Genomic DNA, 27,627 nt, shown 5'->3' with positions numbered 1-27,627 from the left:
AAATATTTTTAAATAAATAGATCACTTAAAAAAGATACAAATTAATTTTTTCCTAATTTTTCCTGATTAAATTAGATTGTTTATACTTTATAAAGTACAGATTAATACATTTTATGTTTCATAATAATATTAGGAATGCTTATAAACTTTTTAACTCGTTAAATTATCAGTACATATACATATATTAATATTTAATACAATAGAATATGTGCTTGTATATTGTATAATAACAGTAATAATAATAAATCCCATGACAGGAATAATAACAGTACAAATATAATAAATGTAAGTACTTACATGAATATTATGTGGTATATGAATTTGTTAGATTTTTGTTAGGTTAAAAATATAATGACATTTAAAATATTTATTCTCAAATTAGAAAGATTCATAAACAAAGATATACGTACAGATATATTTTACATAAATAATAAAGTGAAGAAAATTTAACATATATATCAGATTTATTACTATTCTAGATTAATTTAATTATTATAGATGTCAAACCTGAACAGACAAATCAAATAATAGAGGAACACGTAAAAAATGAAAATGGAAGCAAGACTTGATATACAGAGAGTTATATCTCCACATCAGTTGTTCTGAAAGATAAAAAATAATTGCAAAATTGGTTCATATGTGAACTCAAAATAATGAATATGATACATAAATAAATATATGTATATATATAGACATACATATATATACATATATCAACTATACGATAGAATGTGATAAAGTACAAAAGTTATGTTAAGTTCATGGTATTGTGTAAAAGGACAGCAGTGCAAGAACATTTCAATAACATTTTGATGATGTATGAATAAGTAACGACTTATTAACCGTTTTGTATCTTGTTTTATCGCATTAATTTTAAGTTAAGTATTCTTGTCCGGTTTTCGTAAAATTAATTTTTACACTTTCAATACAATAGTACCTCTATATGAGAGGTTATATTTTGCAAAACACATAATTACATACATTTACATCTTTTACTAAAAAAAATTCAAACGTAATATATTAAATAAAAATGACAATAAATTTTCTTATGATTTTCAGAGGATATTTAATTTTTTTAGTACAATAAGTGATTTATGAAATAAACATAGAAATGCTTCCTAACATACATGATAAAGATTACAGAGTTTTGGATTTAGTACGTCAACGTGAAATACGGGTACGTTAATATATATAATAATATATAATTACGCATTTCTTTATCTATTTATTTAGTTGTAAATATATTAATATTTATTATTTCTTAATATAAGTTTAATGGTTTCTCATAATGTCTTTATATGTTAGTATAGACTTTATTATTTTTTTAAACATGTTTTATATAAAAGTAAATTGATGTTTAATTCTATTTAAATTATTTTATTTAGGATTCAGTGGCATATGCAGTTTCTCAGAAGTTACATGTGACAGAAAATTTGATATCCCGGTTAGGACTTGAAAAAGAATTAGTTGGTCATACAGGATGTGTTAATTGTTTAGAATGGAATGAAAGTGGGCAGTAAGTATTTTTTAAATAACATAAAACACAGTCATAGAGTAACATCATAGAATTATTTAGAATAAATGTAAATATCCGTAGATAATGAGAAAATTAACTATAAATTAACTATAAGTTATATGTTTATGTATTAACATATATTTTTAGAATTCTTGCTTCAGCATCTGATGATATGAATATTATATTATGGGATCCATTTCGATATGAAAAAAAGTTAATACTTCGTACACGTCATCATGGAAATATATTTTCTGTTAAGGTAATTTAATATTATATATGTAATCTTCTAAGTACTAAAATTTTAATTTAAATAGTTATTAATTTCTATAAGTTTTAAATTCTCAGAGTTTTGGAGATCGGCAGTGAGAAAAGAATATAATCCTTTTTTTGTTTTGTAGTTCATGCCAAAATCAAATGATAGGATATTGGTATCAGGTGCTGGAGATGGGAAAGTACGAGTTCGTGATCTTACACTTCTTGAACCAATATTTTCATGTAATTGTCATATAGGTCGTGTAAAACGTATTGCTACTGCAACTACTGTACCTTTTCTTTTTTGGAGTGCTGCAGAAGATGGTCTTATTTTACAATATGATATTCGTGCTCCTCATAGTTGCAAAAGCAATGGTTGTAATAGTGTATTAGTAAATCTTGTTAATCATGCTGGTCGATATGCAGAAGGCAAGTGTATTTCTGTGAATCCAAAAAAACCTGAACTAATAGCTATTGGAGCCAATGATGCATATATACGAATGTATGACCGTAGAATGATTAAGCTTTCTCAGGTAATTACAAAACAAAAACTAAGCATTCAATAAATTTATGTATAAAAATAGTTTTATTTGAAAAAGCCTTATTCTTAAACTATGATATATTTGAAATAAACACTAATATAAACCAACATTAAATGATTGAGCAAGAAAAATTTTTCTTTGTATGTTGTTTTGACGATAGGTGCCTATTTCGTCTCCACATAGTAACTGGACAAGAGGAAATGTATGTATACGTCTAGCTGGTGGAGGTGATCCAGATGAGAATGTACCACTGGGTTGCGCACAGTACTTTATCGCGGGTTCGTTCGTACGATCAGAAATAGCGTACGCGACTCCTTTACCCTTATCTTCCTCTATTGTTATATATTACACGATCACTCTAACGAAAACTATTAATGTTTGATATTGAGCAGGCCATCTGCATTCTCGGCAACGTGACAGTAATAGAAGTCTCACTACTACATATTTAACCTTCAGTGCTGACGGAAACGAGCTACTTGTTAACATGGGTGGTGAACAAATTTATTTATTTGACATCAATAATCCAAAAAATTTGAAGACTTGCTTTGGTTACTCCTCAAATATGTATTTGGGTAATGATTATAATTATTACAATGTTTTATATTTTGTGAATCATGACTTTTTAAACATTTTGAAAATATAATAGGAAATATATATAAATGGTAATCATCATAAAATACCAGTTATGATTGGAATAATAACTTTTATATTAAATTTTATATTGTTCGCTATCTACTACAATCTTAGATAAATTAAGTTATATCTTAAATTTATATGCAACTTTAAATTCGTTAAAAACTGCTAATAGGAGATTTTGAAAAGTGCAGTATGGCAAATCATGAAGATATTACAGATTTTACCAACAAAAACATTAAAATCCTACCACCACATGTTGAAGAATTAAAACGTCAAGTAAGTTTACTCGTTTTATATAAATCTTATTTTATAGTTAAAAATATAAAATAAATAATTTTCTTTTATTGAACAATATTTTAAACAATGATTATAATAAATTATTGTAGAAAAAACGGTTAAAAATTGTATAATATTAATTTGGACTAATTTACTTGATTTATTTAATTAAATAATTCTTTATTATATCTGAAAATAATTAAATGAGTTAATTATGTTCCTTTTCTTCTCTTATTATTGTTTTTCTTTGTAGGCAAATGAAAGCTTTGAACAACAAAAGTATACATTGGCAATTAATTTATACAATAAAGCAATCTGTTATTGTCCTACTGCTGCTGTGCTTTTTGCTAACAGAGCTGCAGCATATATGAAAAGAACTTGGTATGATCTCTCCACTATTATACTTTTTATATTTCTGGATATAGATTTTGAATAGAGTTGTACGTAATTTACAGGGATGGTGATATATATGCTGCTCTTAAAGATTGTCAAACAACATTGCTTCTTGATCCTGGACATGTAAAGGCTCATTTTAGGTAATAACGATCTGTGAATATATGTTCATATATGATAACATATTCAGTTTAATTAAACGTAATATGTATAATATAATCTTGTATACAGGGTGTATCTTCTAAGATTAACCATCATTTTTCAGGCAGTTCTAACAATAACAATAATACCGTTTCATTGGCTATGATTTACAGCTGTTGATCTAACTTTCGTTCAAAACATTTATTTAGCAAATTATTGGAAATGCCTGGAAATTGGTGATTAATTTTAGAAAATTTAACATATATGTAATATGTATATTATATGCAGAGTGTGTCGTATAAGATATGCCACCTGAATAACATTTTCAATTATGGAAATAAGATAAATGTTTGAAACAAAAGTTATTTGGCTCCAACTATTAGGAAATGGTAAAAACTTTTTAACAGGTGGACGTGCTTAGAAAATTTGTAACATCATCTCTTTAAATGGAATTATGTGTTTTTGGGCACTTACGACTGTAGCTCTCCATACGACAATGCTTATATCATTTAAGGTCACTCAAGCTTATGGACGTAATAATAGGTAAAAAATGAAAATTTATGATGAATGCTTCCGAAACAGAATATTTCGGTTTTAATGCCAGAATCATACTCAATCAATTCAAAATGTATGGATATGTTGTTGGTCTCTTAAAATTCTTCTATAACTGTATGCGTAAAACGTAGAACGAGGTAGACAAAGCCGTTCAGGAAATCTGTCTCGGTACAAGCATAGTACTTGAATGCAAAAATGTAGACTAATGATAGTTTAAAGATATTTATCATTTGAAACTTAATATCAGTCTATTATTCGTATTACTATTTACATAACTGTGAGAGGATTTTGATGATAAATGTCTTCACAAAATTTGTTTAGATTTTGTATTGAGTATGATTCTGTTAATAAAGTCAAGAATACTCTGTTTTAGGAACATTCATCATGAATTTTAATTTCTTATATATTACTGCGTCCGTAACCTTTAGTGATCTTGTATGACTAGGGTTATTATCTTGAAGAAGGATACCATTATAGATGTCCAAAAACATATAGTTCCATTTAAAAAGATGAAATTTCAAATAACTTTTGTTTCAAACATTTCTTCTTACCTCCACAACTGAAAGTGTTAGACAGATGGCTTGTTTTACGTGATTCATTCTGTATACATATATACACATATGTGTACATATATATATATATACGCATATATATATTTATAGATTGGCTCGTTGTCTCTTTGATTTACATCAATCAGTTGAAGCTGATAAAATAATTAAAGACTTTCAACAAAAATTTCCGGAATATGCATCCAACTCTGCGTGTAAAGCATTAAAAATGGATATAAAAGAAGCTATAGATTCTGGTATGTCTTTTTTCGTTATATTATATTCAAGGTTGATATGATATGTATACATATACATATTTCATATATATATATATATAGGAGGTTTTTACTAAAGTAGTTTCGGATTAATTTTTTTGAATCTATGATAGGAACTTGCAAATTTTTATATTGTTTTTTACACAAAAAAGTCTCCTCATTTACTGCAAGAAAGTTATTGAGAGTAATATTAAAGTGTAAAAATGAAGTTCATCTCATACATTTTTTAATAAGAATGGGCATCTATGAAATACGAAATTTTTATTTTCATGTTAAACTGGATATTTTTTATTTCAACAAGTTTTTACAGTAATCTGTTCTTTGAGACTGGAGGTTTAAAGTATTATTTATAGCTAAAAAGTATTTCAGTTCACTAAAGAATTAGAATGAATTAATAATTATTACTCATTTAATACGTAACATATTTATCCACCAAGCACAAGAAGTTCTATTAATCACAATAAATAATGATAGAAAAGTGGAATAAAAAATCCTTTTATTCTATGACGTTTATATCTTGTAGTAATATTTCATTATATCATCCTTATATTATATATAATGCATAGTATAAGTCTAATAATGCCATAACAGTCAATAAAAATATGCAAACGATGTACATAATATTCATAACATCCATATAAAAACAAATTTGGAATATATACTAAATATATTAACATTAAGAAAGAAGTTAAAAGGTATTCTATGAGACGAACAAAGTATTCAAAAACATTCTTTCTCCTTTAAATCCATTTTTCTGAACATTGTATATACATACACGTATGTATACATATATACAATACACATATACATATATACGACATACAAATACGTATATATATACATGTATTGAAATCACATATAACAAAGAAAAATATTTTGTAAGATTTCTGATTTTGTGAATGATTTTATACATAATTGATTCATCTTACGGTTTCCATTGATAAATAATAAAATTCTGCTTATTAATTATTTCAATATTACGAAATATTGCCTTGTTTAAGAAAACAAACATTTAAAAGGAGTATGTTATCTAGTTTCATTTTTACATGTATCCAGATGTAAAATTGTATTCAGTACACCATGTTGATATCATTTAATTCTAGTATAATAAGCAGTGATATAAATATAACATAATATGTCACTAAAAATTTTACCTACTAATGTATTATTTGTATTATTTTCAAGGATTACTTGCCTGGTACAGCTAAAATATGTACTAATAGCGATATCATAACAAAATATTTTCTCTCTTTCTTTTAATTTTTTTTTAAATTTCCAAATTCCCCCAAATAATTTGCTAAATGAATAAAAAACATAAGATTTTATTTGGATATGTAATTGTATGTAGTATTGTCGTGCATATTTCCTTAAAACAGACATTCATGTATTAGATTATACATTGTATATGATGTGTTACATTATATTTATATATCTTTTATCTCTTCTTCTAGCTCTTCTTCTAGATATATTTATATACCTATTCACTTTCACTTCATAAATAAGTTTGCATGCCTTTTAATTATTAATAGTATCCTAATTTAATTCTAAAGAGTTTACTATTTTAAAAATTCGTTAAAGCTGAAAAATATTTAGTTTAATATAAAAATTAATATTATATATTACATACAATTTACTTGCATTGAATATTTTAAAGGTATTTTCATCTTTACTCCTCCATGTAGTTTCATAGGGAATAAGATCTTGTGCTGAATGAAAGAAGTCTCAAGGCCCTATTTCTTTCATAATGTCATAGATATTAATCTATAGTAGAATATATATATTGGGTTGGCAACTAAGTTATTGCAGATTTTGTCATTAGGTGATATTGACAAAATCCGCAATCACTTAGTTAGCAACCCAATATCCTTTAATAAAATATCTTAAACATATACACAATACAACAACTAAATCTATTGTCTTATATTATGGACATTGTAGAATATAAGAACTATATAAAATTAGTGCTTTTTCTTTAAATTTTTATATTTTTGCACATCAAGTATAACATTTTAAGGCAATTAAGTACGAAAAAGTAAAATAAATATGTATTCAGTACAAAAGACATGTTTTACAGAAATATAAAGGAAAAGTAAAAGAAAACTATTTGATTTAATATACTTTCCATATTTTATAATATGCACATGAAATATGAATGAATCCAAATATGTAGCTGTTATATTTGTTACATGATAGTATACTAACAATATATTTTTTATGTTCATTCTTTCAAAATATTTTTTCAATTGGTGATTAATGTAATTATTATACAATCAGGTAGAGATATTGATATGAATCAATTAATGATTCAAATATCAGAATATGAACAAGAATGGCGACGCAATACAATTGATTACAAAATGAGGTTTTGTGGGCATTGTAATACTACAACTGATATAAAGGAAGCCAATTTCTTTGGGAAGTAAGTACATTTTAAAAATAATTTAATAAATAATTTTGGAAGTTTATTAATTAGTAATGCATTTATAATTAATAATTTTTTCTTTAAGCAATGGTCAATATATTGTAGCAGGATCAGATGATGGATCTTTCTTTATTTGGGATCGTAATACCACAAATATTATACGTGTACTAAGAGGAGATGAACGCATTGTAAATTGTCTTCAACCTCATCCATCTACATGTTTACTAGCTACTAGTGGTATTGATCCAGTAGTTAGATTATGGAGTCCTTTACCTGAGGTATATGTTATAATTACTTACCAAAATCTATTTTATTTAATAAAGATAAATAAATAAGGATTGATATTTATAAAATATTTAATTAATTTTAAAAATTATATTTGAGTATTTATTTGATGTAGGATGGTAGCATAAATGAAAGAGAAATTCAGAATTTAGAAGATGCTGCATCTGCAAATCAAATACGCATGAAAAGCGATCCATTTGAAGTAATGCTTATGAATATGGGGTATAGATTTCCTGTTCAGCAGGCTGAACTGAATGAAGATGGTGATGATAATCAAGATCAATCAATTGTGCAACCTTTAAATTGTAGACCAAGTTAAATTTAAAGACAAAATCTGAAAAGTGGTATGAAATTGCAATTAAACAATTAAAGACTTATTCAGTGTTATATTCTAGAATACTAATGCTTTAATTCCAATTATCTATTTTTTTATCAATTCCTTATAGACGTTGACTTTTCCATAAATAACCTATCAAAAAATATTTGGTAAAGTGTTAAAAATATAAATTTTGAAAAGAGAAGAAAATAGTTGTACTAAATAGTTGTGAAATTCCTATCATCGACTTCTTTTATATATAATAAAAATGGGCATAGATATGTAAAGAGATAACACATTAAAAACAGACAATAGTTATGGTATAATATAATTGATTGTATTTTACACACATAATACTTATATATATATGTTTATTATATCTCTGTTTTTTGTATAAATTAGCTGCTAAACATTAAATGATTCAAAGAAATGAAAATTAGGAAAAAATGTAGAATAATATATTTTATTGTAATAATTTTTTTACTTTAATTTAAAATATTATAATTTTAATTTATAAATGAATAAAAAATTAACTTTTATATTTATTTTATATTCAAAGTTTATGTGATGTATTAGCATTAGTTATGTTCTAAACTTTATATATATAAAGTGCTGTTTACATAATATTTAAAGTTTATTAATGTTATCAGTTAAGTTTGACGCACAAGTTCCCATAGGCTTTGTAGTGTACTAGTTTCTCGAGGTTCTTCTGCTGCAAGACCTAAATAAATCGAAAAACTAGGTTTTCTTTGATTTGAACCTTCAGAGAAATAATAGCCAAACACATTTGAAATTTCAGGTTGATTGTCTTGTATCTCAGATTGTTGTTCTACGTTTAATTGTTGTAATGGAGCCTGTAATAATTAATGGATAATTAATAATAACATATTTATTTATTCAATGCATTTGTTAAAAACTATATTAGCATAATATTACCTCATGTTCAAATGTATAATCAATACCAAAAATAGGAGATTTTTCAAACGCTTTTAATAACATTAAAATTTCTTTATGAACAGTATGAAGTTTTTGGATAGGATTTACTTGAAATCCTAATATATATCCTCCACTGGATTCTGTACTAGTAACGACTAGAGTTGGACCAAATTTTGAATTTTTAACAGTAATCTATTTAAAAAAGAAAGATTCTCCTTACTATATTTTTTTATTAAAGATTGTTAACATGTTTTTATGTATGTACTACATATATTACACAATATATGCACTTACATTTGCTATTATAAGATAAGGAATTGATATATTGAATTGATAATTCATATCAGCAAACCAGACTAAACGTATATTTGTTACAATAAAAGTTCCAACATTTCCCTAACAAAATAAATTTTAAAAATACATTTTTTTTAAATAGTATAGATTACTACAAATAAGAATTCAACCTGTTCTAATGATAAATTCCAAATATCTTGCAAAGTTGAATGAACTGTTTCCAGTGGTAGTAATGTTAATTGTTTATCATTAATTATCCCACTTCTCAATTTAATTTCTCGATAAATTTTTGATGAAACATATGCTCTGCAACGTTTGAAGTATTATTTAACACTTTTCTCTAATTACGTTAAATTTTAACTTCACTATAGATAATAAGTAGATAAAGACCTTTCAAATTACATATATTTGTTCTTTTTTAGGAAAAGTTCTATTAAATCAAAATCTTGAAAATCTTATTAAATAAGTTAGTCAAATAACGAATTTATGTCATTGTACTTATCAAATTGTGGTAAAGATATTGAACTAATTGTTTTCTTGATAAAAGTCTCCTCTGTGTATGCGATATATTATATAACATACTTACTATTATTAATTATTTCCTACTTTAATAGAAATTCTTTTTAGATTTATTTTTTTATTTCTTTTTCTACTTTATTTAATTAATTTTATATTTATTCACTAACTATATAAACCACACTTTTAATTTATATAATTCTTTAATCTTATAAATTTATTGTATATTAGTAATATATATTGTTGTGTATTTTATTTTGTTATTATACGTATAATTCTACAAATTGGTTTAAATCTGTTAAAGTATGTATAAGTTATAGAAATATTGTCATTATTATTAGGATTGTAAGAATACTGTTTTCTAATAGATAATGAATAAAAAACATATAAGTATAATAAGATAATCAAAATGCATGATAAATCAAAATATATGAATTTATCCAGAACACAAAAGCAATGACTAAAAAAATGTAAATAATAATAATAGGAAAAATCCAGGTAAAGAATCATATGTCATATTTTGTAACAGCTAAATTTTCATAAAAATAATTTTTTCATATTTTTACTAAATATAAAAAATAATAAAAGCTTCTATTTTAAAAAACAGAAAAATATCATTTTGAAATTAAATACAAAATTCAATTTTTATTAAAAAGAGTTTGACAAAAATATATTTAAAATTATTTACCTTAGACATTATGGTTTCAATTTAAAAATAAAAATTAATAAAAATAAAACATATGAAGGTGTTTTTATTATGCTTAAATATTATTTACACAATCCTAATCATTTAAAATATCGTACATCCTGATGTTTGTCTTAAATATAAATATCATGTTTTAGAACAATTTATATAATAAATAATACAAATTTTAAATTTAATAAAAAGTGTACCTGTAAACACCAATAACAGATGTATAATGTCTTGTACTTTTTAAATCTTGATTTGTAAATAAAAATTCATATCTGCAATGTCGGAAGGAAGCTAAAATATGTAACGCTTGCACATGCTTTCCTTGCAACTACAAAAATAATATGCTTCTGTTAATTGCAAAACAAAAATCAAAAATGATGACCTCTTAAAGCATACTAACACTATGTATAGTTTTAGTATTTATTGTTATAAAGGTGTTATAGCCAATACCTACAGAAAAACATATTTATATGAGATTTATCATTTTTATCATACTTAAATCATACTTTATATATGTGTATACAAATATTATATTTATATATCTTAAATAGCACTAATAAATTTCAAAATTATGAAATTTAACTTTAATTATTACAAATATCTCAAAAATTTTATTTCACATTAATAAGCATGTGTATGTTTCAGAAATACATAGTTATAAAAATGATTATAAAAGAATATTTGATTCAATGATTTGAATCACTAAATTAATTCATACTTAGATTGATCTTGGGAAGAAACGAAGAATGCCATATAATTCTGAGATTAGTTATTATAAGTTTTCCAGTATCTCCTGCATTTCCTTTTGTATCTTCTATTAAGTCAAGTTTATCAACAGTAAATTCGCCCAATCGTAGTTGCATATGACTATTAAAAATTTAAGACTTTATAAATAATGGACTCTTCATTATTTCTTCGCATAATTTTATATAAAATATTAATCTATATAGTGCTATTCATTTTAACTTTTTTTTCATTTTAATCACACATAAATGCACACGCACGCACACACCTATTCATATTCTTAATACATATCTACTTATACTCTTACTCTAATTTAATTGTTAATGATTTTATAAATAGTTGTTTCGTTTAACTGGAAACGGTGAAATATCTTATAAGGAATTGTAGTTATCAAAACTTATTCTTACAAAAGTTATTTGGTGTATAGAGGAATATTAGATGGTACAAACCATTTTTTTGACAAATTGATCTTTTTAAATGGAACCCTGTATTTTTTATTCATAATATGATAGGGTTTGTTGAGACGAATACAACCACCTACCACATGATGTCATTTCATATCGTAGAATGTCATAAGATAAATTTTAAAGTCAACGTAAATCAGTAGCCGAGTCCTATGTAGTGTCATCCGATAGCGTTAGGGCATTAGACAATGCAGTAGAGTTCAGCTACCGATTTATGTTAATCTTCGGATCTAATTTATGACATTTTACTACATAAAATGACATCGTATCGCAGGTCGCTGTTCGTTTCAACAAATACTATCATATATTTGAATAAAATGTATGATTATAGATAAAAAATATAGGATTTCATTTAAAAGAGGTTACTTGACTTGTCTTTGATACTTCCCGCACTAATTTTAATTTACAAAGAATTATTCATGCCATCTAATGCCTCCCTGTATACCAAACAACTTTTGTAAGAACAATTTTTTGATACCTTCAATTCCTCTTTAGATATTTCACCGTTTCCAGTTAAACGAAACACCCGTTACAGTAAATTTCTATTAAAAATATAAATAAAAAATGGAGAAAATGAAAATACGTATCTAATAATTATACTTAAAAGTATCACAATTATTACGTGTAAGAAACATCGAATCGAACTTCATTATCTTGCCACATTTTTGCTGAAAATATAACAATGTACTGTAGAATTCAACTATCATAAAAATCAATATCCTTACCATATCTACGAAAGTGTAACACTTAGATATATATATGTTTGTATATATATAAGCATTTAGTAATCTGAAATATTTCCAGACTTCTATTGATTTATTAATTGTCAAGTATGAAATGAAACCAATACAGAATAAATAATTAATTTTAATAAAAAATCGAGAAAGTTTCAACATTAATACTATATTTTACTATTTAATTTAACATCATTCCAGTTCGTGATTTCAAAGATCATTGAACTTGTTTTTATAAAAAATAAATATTAATTCAATACATACAAAAAATGTCAATGATCTTGAAATAAAACACAAGACTATCTTGGAGAGCTTCCTTTCTGTTGTCGTTATATAAACGCATATGTTTACAGTGAAAAATAAACGTATTCATACAGTACATTAGAATGTACAAATAAAAAGAGAAATATTTTCTATATTATTAAATATTAGGTTGTTCGGGAAATAATTTCGTTTATTCATGGGAAGATGGAAAACGATTTTTTCATATTTAAAAAAAATTTCATTCTGTTATACAAACTGTTAATTTTAACTCAAGCACCTAAATTATTTTCGGTCATTTTAACGACTTTTTCAAGGTCATCGTATTTTTTTTCATATTAACATGTATTTTTTATAACACAAAGTGGTGTTAAGATGAGTTCAACGACCTATACATCATGGTCTTTAAGTGACCTTGAAGGCGAAGAAATCAGTTTCAGTTTGAAGAATGCAGAAGTAATAAAAGGAAAAGGGTAATATCACTTTATTTTATTAGATGCTCAAAATGCTGGCTGCCCGCAGCAAGATACGTCTGCAAGATAATATGAATTTTTCTGACAACGTATTATTTACTAACGATTCAACTTTTACTAATCATGGAGGGTTAAATAGGTACAAGATACATTACTAGTCTACTGAGAATCCTCATTGGCTTAGAACTGTGGAACTCCAGCTTCCTTGGAGTGTTAATATGTGGTGCGGCCTATTGAAAGACAAAATTATTGGTCCATTTTTTATTAATGGTACATTAAGGTGAAAGGTACAAGGAATTCCTTATTGTAAACTTAAACGAACTATTAGATGATGTTCCATATCAAGAACGATTATTAATGTGGTATCAACATGATGACTGTCCTGCTCATAATGCTCAAAGTGTATTAAATGACATGTTTTTCAACTGATGGATAGCCTGTGGTGCAAGCATTAACTGGCCAGCTCGGTCACCCGACTTATCACCAGTAGATTACTCTTTGTGGGGAACTTTAAAATCTAGTATTTATAACGATGTTCCCACGATGCCAGAAGTTATGAAAGAACGAATACAGAATGCATGTTGCACTATGAATCGCGGGAATGCCATAAAAAATGCAGCCACTCACTTATCGTGTACGGATGCGTCTTGCTGTGGGCGGCCAGTATTTTTAGCATTTAATAAAATATAGTGATATTGCCCTTTTCATTTTACTATTTCTGCATTCTTCAAACTGAAACTGATTTCTACGCCTACAAGGCCACTTCAAGATAATGGTGTGTAAGTCGTTGGGCTCATCTTGACGCCAACTACCACTTCCAACTAAAAGTGCACGTTAATATGCAAAAAAAAAAAAGATGACCTTGAAAAAACCGTTAAAATGACCTTCACAAGATATTTTTACCACTATCAGTTGCACGCCTTAAAACTATGTACATTTTATTTAGTCATTTTTTCTTACTTTTAAAAACACTTTTAAAATTAACACCCTGTATATCGGTCATTTTGTTCTACTGCTTTTCACCATCTTCCGGACAATTTCAAATTTCCACGCTCATAAAAGTGCTTCTCGTTGTTGTCAAAAAATTGAAGCAATTGATTTTTTATTGCGCTTCATTTGAATCAAAGTTTATACCATTCAGAAAAAAAGAGAACAGAGCAAATGATCAGTCCGATGGTGCAAAATCAGGAGAGTATGCTGAGTATGGTAGCACATACAAAGATACATATCAATATGTGTCCTTAGTACATATTTATAGCTAACACTACATGTCTGCTTTGACAGTACTTGGTACCGTGTGCATATTTATCCTCCACTGCTCACCGGTACGATCCAAGATCGTATGATCGCACATTCCCCCTCTTACCGTGCATTTGCTCGTTTCTCCAACCAAGAACTCTAAACCGAAGACAAAATTAGCAAGTAGTGCAACTATTGACCACCAGAGGCCCTTATTCTTGGTGTCCGTTTTGGCTGAATTTCGTCCATAAGCATTGGTGATCTCTCTATTGGTCTCTGACTGTGATACGCACTGACTTTGGCACTAATAACAGTGGTGATACGACATCAGCGAATGTGATCCGTGCTTTTTGTACGTCACTAATGACGAATGCACATGCGCACGCTTGGATAGTTTCGTTGACAGCGCTATGCGGCCAGTAAAGAAATTATAAATACGATATCAAAATGATGGTACCCCTTCCATAGGAGTTGCCGGACATATGTATACCGTATGCATATGTATCTACGTATACGGTCGTGGAGAGTCAAGCTGCATTGGTAAGTAGATGCACGTATAACCTTATACTATAAAATAATGATAAGTTAGAGAATTTAGTTTCTTATCAATGTTTAGCATAATTAAATTTAGTTATTATTAAATCTGCTAGTATGTTCACTTATCATATTTTTCTGCTTAAAATATTATCTTACTAAGACTTGTCATATTTTTATTACTACTCCATAAATATGTTCATACATATATTTTATAACAGTTACAAATATTGTAACAAAAATATTCTTTCTAAAATTAAAGAATAAATAGTTATGAATGTTAAACTTTCATTTTTTATTATAAATATATTCGTTTTTGCTGTCATTATTATATTTTGTATTACAAAGGTATAAACAAAATGGAATATTTCTAATTTAAAAAATTTATCGTAAGCTAAAAACTGTGACTCTGTAGCGATATTATTGTTAGTATTTGAAACGTATAGTAGTTTGAAAAGTATAGTAGTTTTTCTTCCAAATATACAATCATTGTAAATTATGATATATAATTTCATATTTCATAACAAATTTTTTAAATTCTTTTAGTTTTTGTAATATTTTATGATTTTGTAACATAATGAAATAATTTTAATTATTTATGATAGAATACTAATTTTATTTATATATTTAAAAGTTTAATAACACTATTTAAAATATTTGAAATATAATTAATATATTTTATAATTTAATGATGATAACTCTCTATATACAGGATATGTGAAAAAGCTTTGGAAATATGTAGTACTTGTCAAAACAAGCAAAAGTGTCTTTATAAACATAAGTCCAAAACTAATGGTTTTTGCTTTAGGTAGATGTTTAATATATAAAACTATAGTTTATAATAAACCAATTACATTGTTATATGTGTTGATACAAGGATTCGAAAACCTGATGCCAAGAGATAAGAGAAATACTGGGGATTTTTCAATATGTTGAACTGTGTGTTGAAATAAATAAGGGACATAGTGAACATATGGTATAAAGCTTATATCTTAATGACAGAAGCACCTTATAACTCAGAAGTTAGTGATTTTTGAATCCATGTTTATTAAGATTTTTTGTTTTGACTATATGTTTCTAGAGTTTTCCCCAAATTTTTTTGTACACCCTGTATAGACAATGAATTTACAATTTTCAAAAATTTTATTATGAAGAAAATGGTTTGTAACTTTGGAGTCACAAAAAATGAAATTAGATTAAAAGAATATTGATATATAAGCATGTGACTTCGAAGTTACATGGCATTATAGAGAATTAATGTGTAATATGTGATAAATAATCATATAAATTTTAATACTCTTTTTTGTATTATATTGCATTTAGACTTACACCCATTACAATCTTAAATGTGTATAATTAATTTAACTGTCTTATATCTATGTTAATTCTAGTTAGTAAAATTCGAGCTACTTTATGTTATTTTTCTAAATTCAAGGTTTATCAGTATTCTTTGAACCCGATTACATTCCTTCTTATATTTTTGGACAGTTTAATCTGAGTTTCATTGCATTTTTTATGAAATAATACAGTTTCTTAATATCTCCCTTCTTTGCTGTAATAATTTGCTGTGTACTTCTTCATACATTGGATAGGTTTTAATACATGCTCTATTTAATATTTAATACGTGTCCTTATTCATTGTTCCTTATTCTTTATTGAAGCCTTCCTGTAAGTCTCAACTGTGCTTGTACTCTTTTGAATTTTATTGGAAGATTCATCGCTAAGTAATTCTATGCTTAAATTCTTTGTCTTTAGAAGCAGTATTGTATATGGATATTTCTGCTTTACTCCTATCTTCTTATATTAGACAATTTCTTATCTTTTCCAGTAAAATATTTTTGTTTCTAATTACTTTATCCTTTGTGGCTTGTTTTATCCTTAGACGGGATTTCCTAGGTGCATCCATAGCACGCGGCTATATCTGACATAGCCTTAAATTAGAACGGGCAATATCCATCGTCTATTTGCGCTAATTGCATACGTTTGATGATCGAAATGTATCGATCAAATCAGTATTTTTTCGGAAGACCAGTAATTCTTAATCTGTAGCCCCCAAGAAGCACACATATAAGTTATTATTTTATGATTCGAATACAAAATATTCACTACGAGCATATGTATTTATTTATTTATATTAAATCTTTTCTCTTCAAATTTGAAGGTTGTTGATGAGTAATTGATGAGTTTTTTAAATACACATATTTAAGATATATTACAGATTTAAATTTTAAATTATCTTGGGTGTCCGCGACAACAAAAAATTATTTAAAAGAGCTCCGTGGTAAACAACAGATTAAGATGCAAACGCAATGCAATCAAACTGTACCGGACTAATCAGTCTTTTTTATTAAATAATTTTATTTAAAAAATACATTTCTGTTTAATAAAAAATAATGATAATTAATAAAAATGTATCCTTTTTTAACAACAATTAATATTGTTAAATATTTTTATTTTAAAAATATAAGTTAATTTTAAAGGTTCAGACATAGGGTTTTCCACATATATTTTTGAAATTACATTCCTTTAAAAAATGCAAAAAGATCGGTTTTTTCGAAGGTTTACTCTAGAATATTTCCTTCATAAAAATTAATAACAATTAATTTTTTATGATAGAATTCAATTGCAAAACCTGTATTTTAATGCTCTATAATGAGTAACTAAAAGAACTAGTTAACATTAACCTTAGCAGGCCCGGTCAAATGGCCGGCTTCAAATTTAATTTAAAACTGTACATTCATTGTTATTTTTTTTGTTCATCTAACATCATGTAAGTTTTTCACCTCCAAATTTCTTATAAATGCATAAAAATTCATGTTCTATATTTCGTAAATCTATTCATTACATTTAGTACTTCCCATGTTGTTCTGACAACTATTTTTCCTGTTCCTACTTGGCAGAGATTTTTGTTTGCCATTTTTAATAACGACTTTAGTGTTTGTAATATGCTTTAATCTTCCTTTAAGTGTCCTCTTCTTAAAATTTTCTTTGCTAGTTATTGCTATGTCGTCCCCTAATGTCACTTTTCAGCTATCATCTTTAAATTTTCTACTTCCATCTCATATTCTGATTAATTTAATCTTACCCCTTTTTAACGTTTCATCTATGCTTCCTTACTTATCTTTTCTTTCTTACTCCTCCTTCTCCTAAAATCCTCCATCTATAAATTTTGATATTAATCTATGTTACAGAGATTTTAATAAATTAATATATTTAAGAAAATGAAACGAGCACGTATAAAAGCTATGGTTACTGTTCCAACCCGAAGGAAGCCAACTCAAGATGTATCCATTACTGAAGACCCTAATTCAATTGAACACAATGAGAAAAATAAAGATATATCTAATGACATTTGTATAACATCACAACAAATTTCAAAAAATGTTTTCCAAGAAACACAAATACAAGAAGATGATACAAAAGATGTAGATGATACAAAAAAATTAATACACCAAATTCAAGACGTGGGAGACCAAAAAGAGAATGAGGAATTACATGTTGATAATCAATGTAGTGAATATAAGGATGACTCTACAAAAAATTCTGAAAAATCTATGAAAGAAATTGTACATTCCCCAGAAGTTTTAAACACAACACAAATTAGTAAGTATAATGAGCTACATACAAAAATGAATAGCTAGGATTAGAATGAATGACAGTACATAAATGAATATAATAGATAGTTATATAAATTTGTACTTTGTATCATTATTGATTTCTAAATTTGTTTAAATTTCTGCATGAAATCTTTTTTTAATTTGGAATATATAAGTACATTGTGCATTTGTATTAATACTATGAATGTAATGTGTATTATTTTATAAAGGTAATGATTGTTGCAAATATTCATAAAGATTCTTTTAGATTACTTGCTTAGAATGGAATTGATTTATTTAATATCAGATGAACTTTTTATAACTAACATAAGACACTATTAATTATATAGTTTACTTAAATTTAAAAATTAACGAATATGATATTAGAAAAAAAGAAATCAATTTTTTTTTAATAATAGTAAAGAAGTGATAGATAATGAATAATACAAATTATTATATGATATTTATTCTTTACATAAAGTAAAGGATATAATATTATAGGTTTTATCATAGATTTATTGAGGAAGATGTGATTATCATAGAAGTTTATCATTGATAATAAGAAGAGCACAGGTCAGAATATTGTCATTGTGAAGAATTATGATATTTGTTTATATATTGTTTTAGATTCTCCTATAAAATTAACACAAAATCGGACTGGTTTTATGAAACCAACACCAAAATTCGATAATAGTAATAGAATACGGAGGAATAGTATTCAAGGGAGTGGAGCAAGTACAAGTGAATCTGAAGATGATAGTAGGAGACTATCATGCACTATTGCTAATCATACTAGGAACGATTTAACGCAATCAACAAATAATACAAAAGATGCAGTTACTAATAATATCAAGAATAATTTAATAACATCCAAAGTAGGACAAAAGAGACGTATTTTAGTTTCAGAATCTGCAAGGAAACTAGCAGAAGCTAGAAGAGAATTTCATCTAAAGCATGAAAATAAAACCCCAGATAGAAGCAAACTTACAATGTATGATTTAATTTATTATAATCCTGTTACTAATCCCATGAAAAAGTCTAAAGACTCTGCCATATCAACAAGAAGAGTCTCAGAATGTCAGTAAGTATTCTATTTAGTAAATTATGTAATGTAAATATTTCAAGTGTATTGTAATATGTCTTAATTTTGGAGAAAATAGTTTCATAAAAACAATATATAAGTTGAAATACAAAAAAATGATCATTTTTACAGATCTGAAGAATTTCAAGAAGAAGAAAATGAAGATGATCCATCATCCACAATGCCAGTACCTCAAGTAAAAGTTGGACCAAATGGTGAATTAATAATAGATGAACAGAGTCTTGTTATAGAGCAAACTAATGCAAAGAAAAGTAGGAAAGTATTAGCAAAAGAAGCTATTATTGATGATGATAATAGTGGAAGTGGATTTTATAAAAAGCGTCAGAAAAGTAAAGAATGGTCCGCACGAGAAACTTTAAATTTCTATAGGGCATTAAATACAATTGGTACAGACTTTTTGTTGATGCAAAGTCTTTTTCCTAACAGAACGAGACAGGAAATGAAGATAAAATTTAAGAAAGAAGAGAAAGTAAATAGACATTTGGTTGAAAAAGCTCTTGCATATCATCAAGAATTTGATACTGAAATGCTAGAAAAGTCATTAGGTAAATTTGCATATTCTGTATTTATTTTTAAATTGACTGTGAATTTATGTTACTTCATGCAAAATATTTCATGAAAAATATAAAATGATTAGATGATAAAATATACGTAAATATAAAAACTAAACTACAAAATAAACGTAAAAACTTCATTGCCATTAGTACCAATTGGTACTAATATCTGGTAATACCAATTTGGTATTGATTAAAGAGTAAAAAATTTGTCTTTTACGGCTATATGTATATTTATACACTTATTACCATTGGATGAAAATTTCTATTTCAATATATTTTAACTTAGTTTAATATTAGTTTATTGAATTAATCATATTAATTTTAAATTAGTACTCAACTTAACAATAAATTACAACTTTTATATAAAGTATACTTAAAGTATATATTTTAATCCTAAAAATAATTTTGGCAAAATGAAGTATATAAATTTATACTTATTAATAAAGATATGTAACTAGGTGCTGAGAAACCAATATTATGTTTCCTTATTTTATTGGCTTTGCAGTAAAAGATTGAAATAGAGGTTATAAAATTATTAAATAGTTTATTTATTGATTAATATCATGATTTTAATTGTTTATTAACAGCTGCATTTGAAGCTTCAGAGAAAGAACTTTTAAGTATAAAAGAAAAACGTAAACAACAAAGGATGAAGAAGAATAAAAAATCAAGGAAACGACGAATAAGTAGTAAGTTAAAAATAAATATAAATATTGAATTTGAAGAATTTTGACATTACACTTGCTCAAATATTTCAAATATTTTCAATTGCTTACATTTTAAAATATCTTTGTTAAAGTGATATATATTTAATAAAGAATATTAAGCTACCAGTATATTTATTTATTTGTAGAATTAGCACGCAGTATTGGGATTGAAAGCGAGACTGATAGTGAAGAAGGAGAAGAAGGAGAAGGTGAAGAAGAAGGAGAGAATGAAAAATGCGGCTTGGATTCAATGGTATACAAAGAAAATACAAAATCAAATGGCAAATATCAACAAACATTAAATAAGACAAATAAAAAACTTTATAAAAGACCAAGAGATGAGGAAAAGTTATTGACGGAAAGAGATGACGTAGAATCATTAAGTTCATGTAACGATGTTGACAGTGATACTGAAGTTTATCGTGTAAGACCAACAAGATCTGGAAGATTACCAAAAGTAAAAAGATTACAGGGACCTGATATAAATACGTTTGATAAGGAAAAGTTAAATTACTGCTCTAATGATCATGAAATCACAATTTCATCAGAAAATGATGCTAAAGTTACAGAGGATTTAATTTTTGACAGTATTAATTCAGAAATTCATCATATAGATCCTCTTAAAACAGTTATACCAAATATCGGCGACGTAGAACCAGGATCCTTTGTTATTTTGTCAAAAGAATCTTTGGAGGAACCAGGTAAAAGTGTTTTGCAAGTTTATATGGTTAGTTCGGACGTTCATCCTTAAGATTTCAAGGAACCTAACATACATATGTCACCAAAACTCTTATAATTCGCAATTGTAATCATTGACTATCAAATGTTAAATCACTTTCAACAAAAAGAATACTTAATTTAATTTACATGAAAGGTTTTAAATTAACTTAATTTAATATACATATATCTCTATATCTTTATATCATTTAAAATTTCTACTGAAAATGTCACATACTTGTATATTATATTTAAATTTTTGGTTAGAATTCAAATGCACTTATGTACATTATCTGTTTATAAAAAAGCACTTGATTGTGTTAGTTCATTGTTTTAGTTAAATTTTTACTTTATTTACTTAAATTTTTTATTATTAGACTAAAGAAAATTGATTTAATAATTCCTTCATAATGTACTTTGTTTGATATGGGATTATAAAGAAGATGATAAACAGAAATTATAAAGATAAGGACGCAAATTTTAAACTTCACAATTATGATAAACGTAATATAGAACAATTATTAGTTCATGTAAAAAATTTAAAGATTGTTCTATTTGCAATCATTATAAAATTCAAATTGATACATGAATATTAAATACCACTTCTAGATCCACAAGCCAGATTCGGATGTTTATTCTATCTGTTTTTATATAAATCTAGAATGTCCGATCGTAACTCTGCCTATTAATTATTGCCAGCATATATTGTTATACAGTAGCACATTCTTTGGAGAGTGCCATTTTCCATACAGTGCATTAATTAAGTAATAATAATGCTAATTCTTTAAATGTGGCCTGGAATACATTTCAACTTTTGAATGTAGCCGTGAATTATAAATGTGAATGGTTTGACTGTTATATTCCTAGCTTTTGAGCTATAAATATTTATATATGTTTTTTTTATGATTAATTGCTAAATTTAGACAATATGATGAGTATTAGACTACTTTCCTAAAGATTCAAACGAATCATACAATACATTTGTAATTTTATAATCTTGTCTGATGCTTTTATGTATTTTTATGTGTATTAAGTTCTGTTAAATAATTTCCATACATTAGATTTTAGCAACTATCATGATGCATTGAATAAGGTTGTAGTGTTTAACATACCCTCTTAAGACTATCTATCAGAGTTCAACTTATTTTAATTACATTGATGTTATCTATATTGTATTTTATTATCATTTTCTAAATTGCATAATATTCTATCACATTGGAGCAATTTAGGAAATATTGTAAAATGCTGATTTTTGTAACATTTTTTACATGAACATATCTTGCTTATATATATTTTAATAGTAGTTTATTATATATAAATTTTATTAGTAGTTTAATTCATCATGACTTTATAAATATCAAGCAAAGAAATATTTTCTGAAAATTTCATTTATGTAAATATGAATTCGATTGTAATTGAGTTAAATTAATTTTTAAAACTTGACTAAAATGTACAAGCTGCATAAAATAAAAATGTCATGATCACCACTGTGAGATTCTATACCTCTGGATCGGTGAAGATTTGTTTAAAAAAGTTCCCGAAAAATTTACCTTGATCTTGAATTTCAAAATCAGATTTTGTTTTACTTACGACATATTCTACTTATCACGAGGACTAAATTTTTCAAAGAAATCACGGGTCGAAACTCAATCGTTCTCTTCAAAAATAATATTTAGAAACCATCAAAATTAAGCCATGAAGTTAGATGTGTTATTTTATCTAGGATGGGTTATCTCACATGCTAAGGAATAACTTCCTGTTTTCTCATTAATATCACGCTATTTACTTCTTATCTGACTAAGAAAGATAAACAACACAAATAATGTCATTAGAAAAGCCAAAGGAATTTTCCAAGGGAACAGTTGAGTTCCAATCTGTGGTTCCTGTAACAAGTTTGGTCCTTATAATGAATAGAATATGATGCACCAAAAAAAAATTAGCCTTGATATTCAAGGTCACAGTCAATTTTGCTGCAGCTTTATTTAACAACTTTTTTTAGCAAATGATGGTCATGACATTTATTTTGTATGCACTCTGTACATATTTGCATCATTATGATATTGTAATTTGATTTTAATTGTTTAATATATATACTTACCTGTTAATTCTCTATACTCCACGCTTGGCTTATAAGTATAGGATTAGTATCTGTGATGTTATTGCATACTTCTCATGCATTAGCAGGATAAGGTACACTTATGGGAGTTAAAGAACTAAGTATTTCATAATTTTGCCTTTATCATGTTCAACATCCAGGACACCTTCCACAATTATAGATAACTACAAAAGTATTTTACTCATTAAAATCAAATTTATTCCATTAGCAATAAAGAATAATGTGCGAAAATAGCAAATTTGCATTATTCAATAAATGGTATATTTTCCTTGTTTAGAAATATTACTATTGATAAGAAAAGTGCTTGTTCGAAGTTGTTAGTACAAAAGTTAAAATAATTTTGTATAATTAGAAAATTAAAATAATAAGTAATAAGCAAGCAAGTAATAATAAATAAGCAAGAAAGTTTGTATTTAACTACTTTTCAAAGAAAGATTTGGTGAATTTGTAGAACCATTCCGTCCTTTCCGATTTCTATAATTTTTGAATATTTTGTAAAGTTCAACAGTTTGAACAACATTTTCGTACACGTGTAACGGAGTCGATTTCGCTTATTTTACAAGATATTCGCAAAAAAACTGCAGGTACCACTAGAGTGTATTTCTGTCTATAGTTGTGCGTCTGTGGCTGCGTATGCATTAGTGTTGATTGTAGGCCATCGGCAGCTTATTTTTTATTTATAAACAAATATCTACGACATATATGCGAAACTGCAAGAATTGTCTCTTATAATTGACTTAAAAATGAATATCATCAACGTATTGGGTTTGGATTAATTTTCGTAATTCGGCCGCCACGAGTCTAGTAACGCTTGCGTGAAATAATAACAAATTAATTACAAAAATAATAGACGAATGAATAATTGATACTATTTTACGAAATAGAATAATCGTTATATTTCATGGCAGCCATCTGCTTCGCAGCGATATTGGAAAGTTTAATCCAAACTCAGACCCCACTCATTAATGATATTCACTTTTAATTGAATTATAACTTATAAAAAGACTGCATTTCTTACAGCTTCGTATATGCACGTTATGCACGGGGTCTTTACGCTCGTCCAACTCTCTTTTATAAACAGAAGATAAGCAGCCGGTAGTCGGCAACTCATACTAACGTATATGTTGTCACAGATGCACAACTACGAACAGAAATACTCTGTAGCGATACCTGTAGTTTTTTGCGAATATCTCGGAAATTAAGTGAGACCAACAGTAATATGTAAAAAGAACAATTGCTCAAAATGTTGATTTCTCAAAGTTCTACAAGTTCACCAAAGATTTGTTTATCTTGATTATAAATATATAAAATGATATACGAATTCATAGTAAACAAGTTTCTTTAAAAAGTGTAGTTTGAACTTCTTCAAATATAAAAATACAAATTTTAATTTTTGTATAAAGAGATTTAAATTAATTTTGTATATTATGGTGCATAACATATACCTTTTCCTAATAATGTTAGGTTTTTATAATAATATATGTATATAAAATATATAAATATATACTTGAATATTAATGCTACATATATTTGTTTATTTATTTATTTTCTGTTAAAGGATTGATTTAAATTTGGTCAAGTTCATACACTGACAAGTTTTTCGGCTTTGAACAATAGCCTATCTATGAGATACAAAAATCACATATACTATATACATTCAATACATATGTATTGTATATATTGGATATATATGTTGATATATATTGGGATAGTAAAACTATCCCAAAGTAAAGTACAAAAGATCGATATATGAAAATATTTAAAAACCAAATATATTTAGAAATGTATATATGTATGAATTAATAATTATTATATATCCTTATTTATTTTTCGGCTTCACAACTTTAGAAAAGAACTTGGTTTACATATTTCTAGTTTTCACTCATCCCCTTACAGCTCCTAGAATATCCATCATAATCCGAAACACAACCATCCACATTCCCATGTCAAACATATATCCCCTTATACAGAGTGGTTGGTAACTGGTGGTACAAGCGGAAAGGGGGTGATTCTACGCGAAAAAAGAAGTCGAAAATATAGAATAAAAATTTTTCGTTTGAGGCTTTGTTTTCGAGAAAATCGACTTTGAATTTTCGCTCGGTACGCGTGCACTTTATCACGTCTCGTTTTAACGGATCTCACTGTAAATCGTTGTCTCGATGGAAAAATTAAAAAAAAAAATTAGAAAAAAATTTTTATTCTATATTTTCGACTTCTTTTTTGGCGTAGAATCACCCCCTTTCCGCTTGTACCACCAGTTACCAATCACCCTCTATATTCACAAAGCTACAGATTACATATATATGTCAGAGAAGCGTCAGTAATAGAGTTGTGGGCGTTTGCTAGACCTCCCTTGGAGTTGGCCAGGGTCGTGTTATAACGAAGATATGGCCTGATACAACGGGTATGAACACTACCGATTCGACAGTCAACAGCGGCGATTAGGCCCTCGCGACACTAGTGATAGTGGTCTTAGGTTCGATAACGAATCCACGGTCAACGGGAGGATGGATATGCTTGCTGGTGGGGTGTCTAAGTACCCAAGATCCTCGGATCGACGTCGCTGTCGATTGGTCAGTTTGGGACAGAAGCTGCCTGTCCTTTTGCAAAACATCTTAATTGCCGAAAAACCCAGGTTTTATAGCGGGTCCTCGGGATGCCGGGACTTGTGCTGTGTACGTGCCTCAACCTCAGGTATTACTTGTCCTAAGGAACCGTTAGCATGTTTTACTGTCCGATACCTCTATGGGTAGTTCCTTCAATGAGGGTCATAACACCGCTCCGCACCTTTGTTAGACGGAGCGCCCGTCCCGTTGACCGCGGCTACGTTGGGCGACAGGCTGTCGCCCCGAGCCAAAGCTCACCGTCACTAATCCCGGACGGTTATCATCGGCTTGGATAACTGCGATTGTTTCATTACGGCTATAGTAGACTCTAGATTACAATGTTAGGAGGTTATCCTGAAGTTCCAGAGGGGCCCCGGCGTCCTTTCGTCTCCGACATATATATATATATCTTTATTTCTCTTAACCTATATATCCTATACTTAACCTATCTATTATCACATATTTCTCTTTGGCTTGCAATCACTTCAGTAGCTATATTCTTACGCCTTTTCTCCTAAACTCTTAACCAGTTTTTCATTGTTTCGTTAACTCTACTTTCTGCCGTATTCTTTTCTCTTAGTAAACTAAAATCTAATCTATAGTTGTCTTTTAATAACTGTTTCAACGTACCCATCTCTAAATTACGTAAAATATATTTTCTTTTTTCTTCTGCCAACCAATAATTGTTTTCCTCTTTCACATTTCCGCCTCTTGCCCTTACCATTAGCCTCTTGCTGCCTTCCCTTCCTTCCTTTCCCGGATATTTCGCTTTGTCCGCTGTTCTTATGTATTTGTATTTACTATTATATTTGGCGTTCCAGATTTTATTATATCACAATTGGCCTTGCAACTCTTTGATCTTTTCTGTCAGAACTTTTATTAATCCCTTCCCGTACATTATCGAGTCAGACTCGCGATGAAGATTTTGGCCCAAACATGAATATCGCGACCAGATACTTGGGCCAAACGTAAACATAACAAGCCGAGCTCGCGGACTGTTTTTTGCCCGTTACGATCGTGACTGAATGTTAGTTCCTGTCAGTACCTCATAACAGTTAGTCACAATTCTTATCGTTACTGTTACGAAGCAGTTCAATTATTAAAATTTAAGAAACCCCTTCAAAATGGAAGATACAAAAGTGTTAAATGAAGACAGTGACAACGAATCCTCTGATAGTGA

At 27.4% G+C, this 27,627-nt stretch overlaps 3 protein-coding genes across 12 annotated transcripts; 2 read left to right on the top strand and 1 right to left on the bottom strand.

Moving 5' to 3' along the window:
• Positions 1 to 247: 247 nt before the first annotated feature.
• On the top strand, positions 248 to 8,593 carry LOC117207309 (WD and tetratricopeptide repeats protein 1-like). Of its 6 annotated transcripts, none has more exons than XM_033447370.1 (15): positions 248 to 285; positions 499 to 878; positions 1,060 to 1,177; positions 1,386 to 1,516; positions 1,664 to 1,775; positions 1,915 to 2,301; positions 2,471 to 2,588; positions 2,703 to 2,882; positions 3,119 to 3,222; positions 3,476 to 3,603; positions 3,678 to 3,758; positions 4,974 to 5,116; positions 7,409 to 7,553; positions 7,642 to 7,834; positions 7,957 to 8,306. In XM_033447370.1, the coding sequence occupies exons 3-15, from the start codon at positions 1,112 to 1,114 to the stop codon at positions 8,158 to 8,160; spliced, it is 1,992 nt and encodes a 663-aa protein (XP_033303261.1). In that variant the 5' UTR covers positions 248 to 285; positions 499 to 878; positions 1,060 to 1,111; the 3' UTR covers positions 8,161 to 8,306. The 6 variants fall into 6 exon arrangements, with proteins under 6 accessions (XP_033303261.1, XP_033303266.1, XP_033303263.1 ...); XM_033447372.1 differs by lacking the exon at positions 248 to 285 and having other exon boundaries at positions 473 to 878; positions 7,957 to 8,185; positions 8,288 to 8,593; XM_033447373.1 differs by lacking the exon at positions 248 to 285 and having other exon boundaries at positions 473 to 817.
• Positions 8,594 to 8,686: 93 nt separating this feature from the next.
• LOC117207314 (Bardet-Biedl syndrome 5 protein homolog) lies at positions 8,687 to 14,767 on the bottom strand. 4 transcript variants are annotated; one of them, XM_033447385.1, is made up of 8 exons: positions 14,640 to 14,767; positions 11,316 to 11,464; positions 10,998 to 11,047; positions 10,798 to 10,925; positions 9,558 to 9,693; positions 9,388 to 9,489; positions 9,094 to 9,285; positions 8,687 to 9,011 (listed from the first exon to the last, which is right to left on the bottom strand). In XM_033447385.1, exons 2-8 carry the CDS (start codon positions 11,458 to 11,460, stop codon positions 8,808 to 8,810), a joined length of 957 nt encoding a protein of 318 aa, XP_033303276.1. In that variant the 5' UTR covers positions 11,461 to 11,464; positions 14,640 to 14,767; the 3' UTR covers positions 8,687 to 8,807. The 4 variants fall into 4 exon arrangements, with proteins under 4 accessions (XP_033303276.1, XP_033303275.1, XP_033303274.1 ...); XM_033447384.1 differs by lacking the exon at positions 14,640 to 14,767 and adding an exon at positions 14,234 to 14,465; XM_033447383.1 differs by lacking the exon at positions 14,640 to 14,767 and adding an exon at positions 12,428 to 12,543.
• A 204-nt stretch (positions 14,768 to 14,971) lies between these two features.
• On the top strand, positions 14,972 to 21,897 carry LOC117207310 (transcription factor TFIIIB component B''). 2 transcript variants are annotated; one of them, XM_033447376.1, is made up of 6 exons: positions 14,972 to 15,052; positions 18,238 to 18,649; positions 19,270 to 19,723; positions 19,856 to 20,289; positions 20,889 to 20,990; positions 21,155 to 21,897. In XM_033447376.1, exons 2-6 carry the CDS (start codon positions 18,268 to 18,270, stop codon positions 21,757 to 21,759), a joined length of 1,977 nt encoding a protein of 658 aa, XP_033303267.1. In that variant the 5' UTR covers positions 14,972 to 15,052; positions 18,238 to 18,267; the 3' UTR covers positions 21,760 to 21,897. The 2 variants fall into 2 exon arrangements, with proteins under 2 accessions (XP_033303267.1, XP_033303268.1); XM_033447377.1 differs by lacking the exon at positions 14,972 to 15,052 and adding an exon at positions 15,718 to 16,068.
• The last annotated feature ends 5,730 nt before the right edge of the window (positions 21,898 to 27,627 follow it).

The sequence above is a fragment of the Bombus bifarius genome, unplaced genomic scaffold (assembly GCF_011952205.1).
Source record: "Bombus bifarius isolate JDL3187 unplaced genomic scaffold, Bbif_JDL3187 scf7180000008026, whole genome shotgun sequence".
Lineage (NCBI taxonomy): Eukaryota > Metazoa > Arthropoda > Insecta > Hymenoptera > Apidae > Bombus > Bombus bifarius.
This window is presented reverse-complemented; position numbering and strand designations above follow the sequence as displayed.

Coding starts and splice junctions, on each gene's coding strand:
- LOC117207309 (XM_033447372.1), top strand. CDS start 1,112: ATGCTTCCTAACATACATGATAAAGATTACAGAGTTTTGGATTTAGTA. Junction 3,223..3,475: donor TTGAAGAATTAAAACGTCAA/GTAAGTTTACTC, acceptor TTTTCTTTGTAG/GCAAATGAAAGCTTTGAACA. Junction 3,759..4,973: donor CATGTAAAGGCTCATTTTAG/GTAATAACGATC, acceptor ATATATTTATAG/ATTGGCTCGTTGTCTCTTTG.
- LOC117207310 (XM_033447376.1), top strand. CDS start 18,268: ATGAAACGAGCACGTATAAAAGCTATGGTTACTGTTCCAACCCGAAGG. Junction 18,650..19,269: donor TTTAAACACAACACAAATTA/GTAAGTATAATG, acceptor ATATTGTTTTAG/ATTCTCCTATAAAATTAACA. Junction 20,290..20,888: donor AATGCTAGAAAAGTCATTAG/GTAAATTTGCAT, acceptor GTTTATTAACAG/CTGCATTTGAAGCTTCAGAG.
- LOC117207314 (XM_033447382.1), bottom strand. CDS start 11,843: ATGAATAAAAAATACAGGGTTCCATTTAAAAAGATCAATTTGTCAAAA. Junction 9,694..10,797: donor TCTGTTATTGGTGTTTACAG/GTACACTTTTTA, acceptor CAAACGTTGCAG/AGCATATGTTTCATCAAAAA. Junction 9,286..9,387: donor CTTATCTTATAATAGCAAAT/GTAAGTGCATAT, acceptor TTTTTTAAATAG/ATTACTGTTAAAAATTCAAA.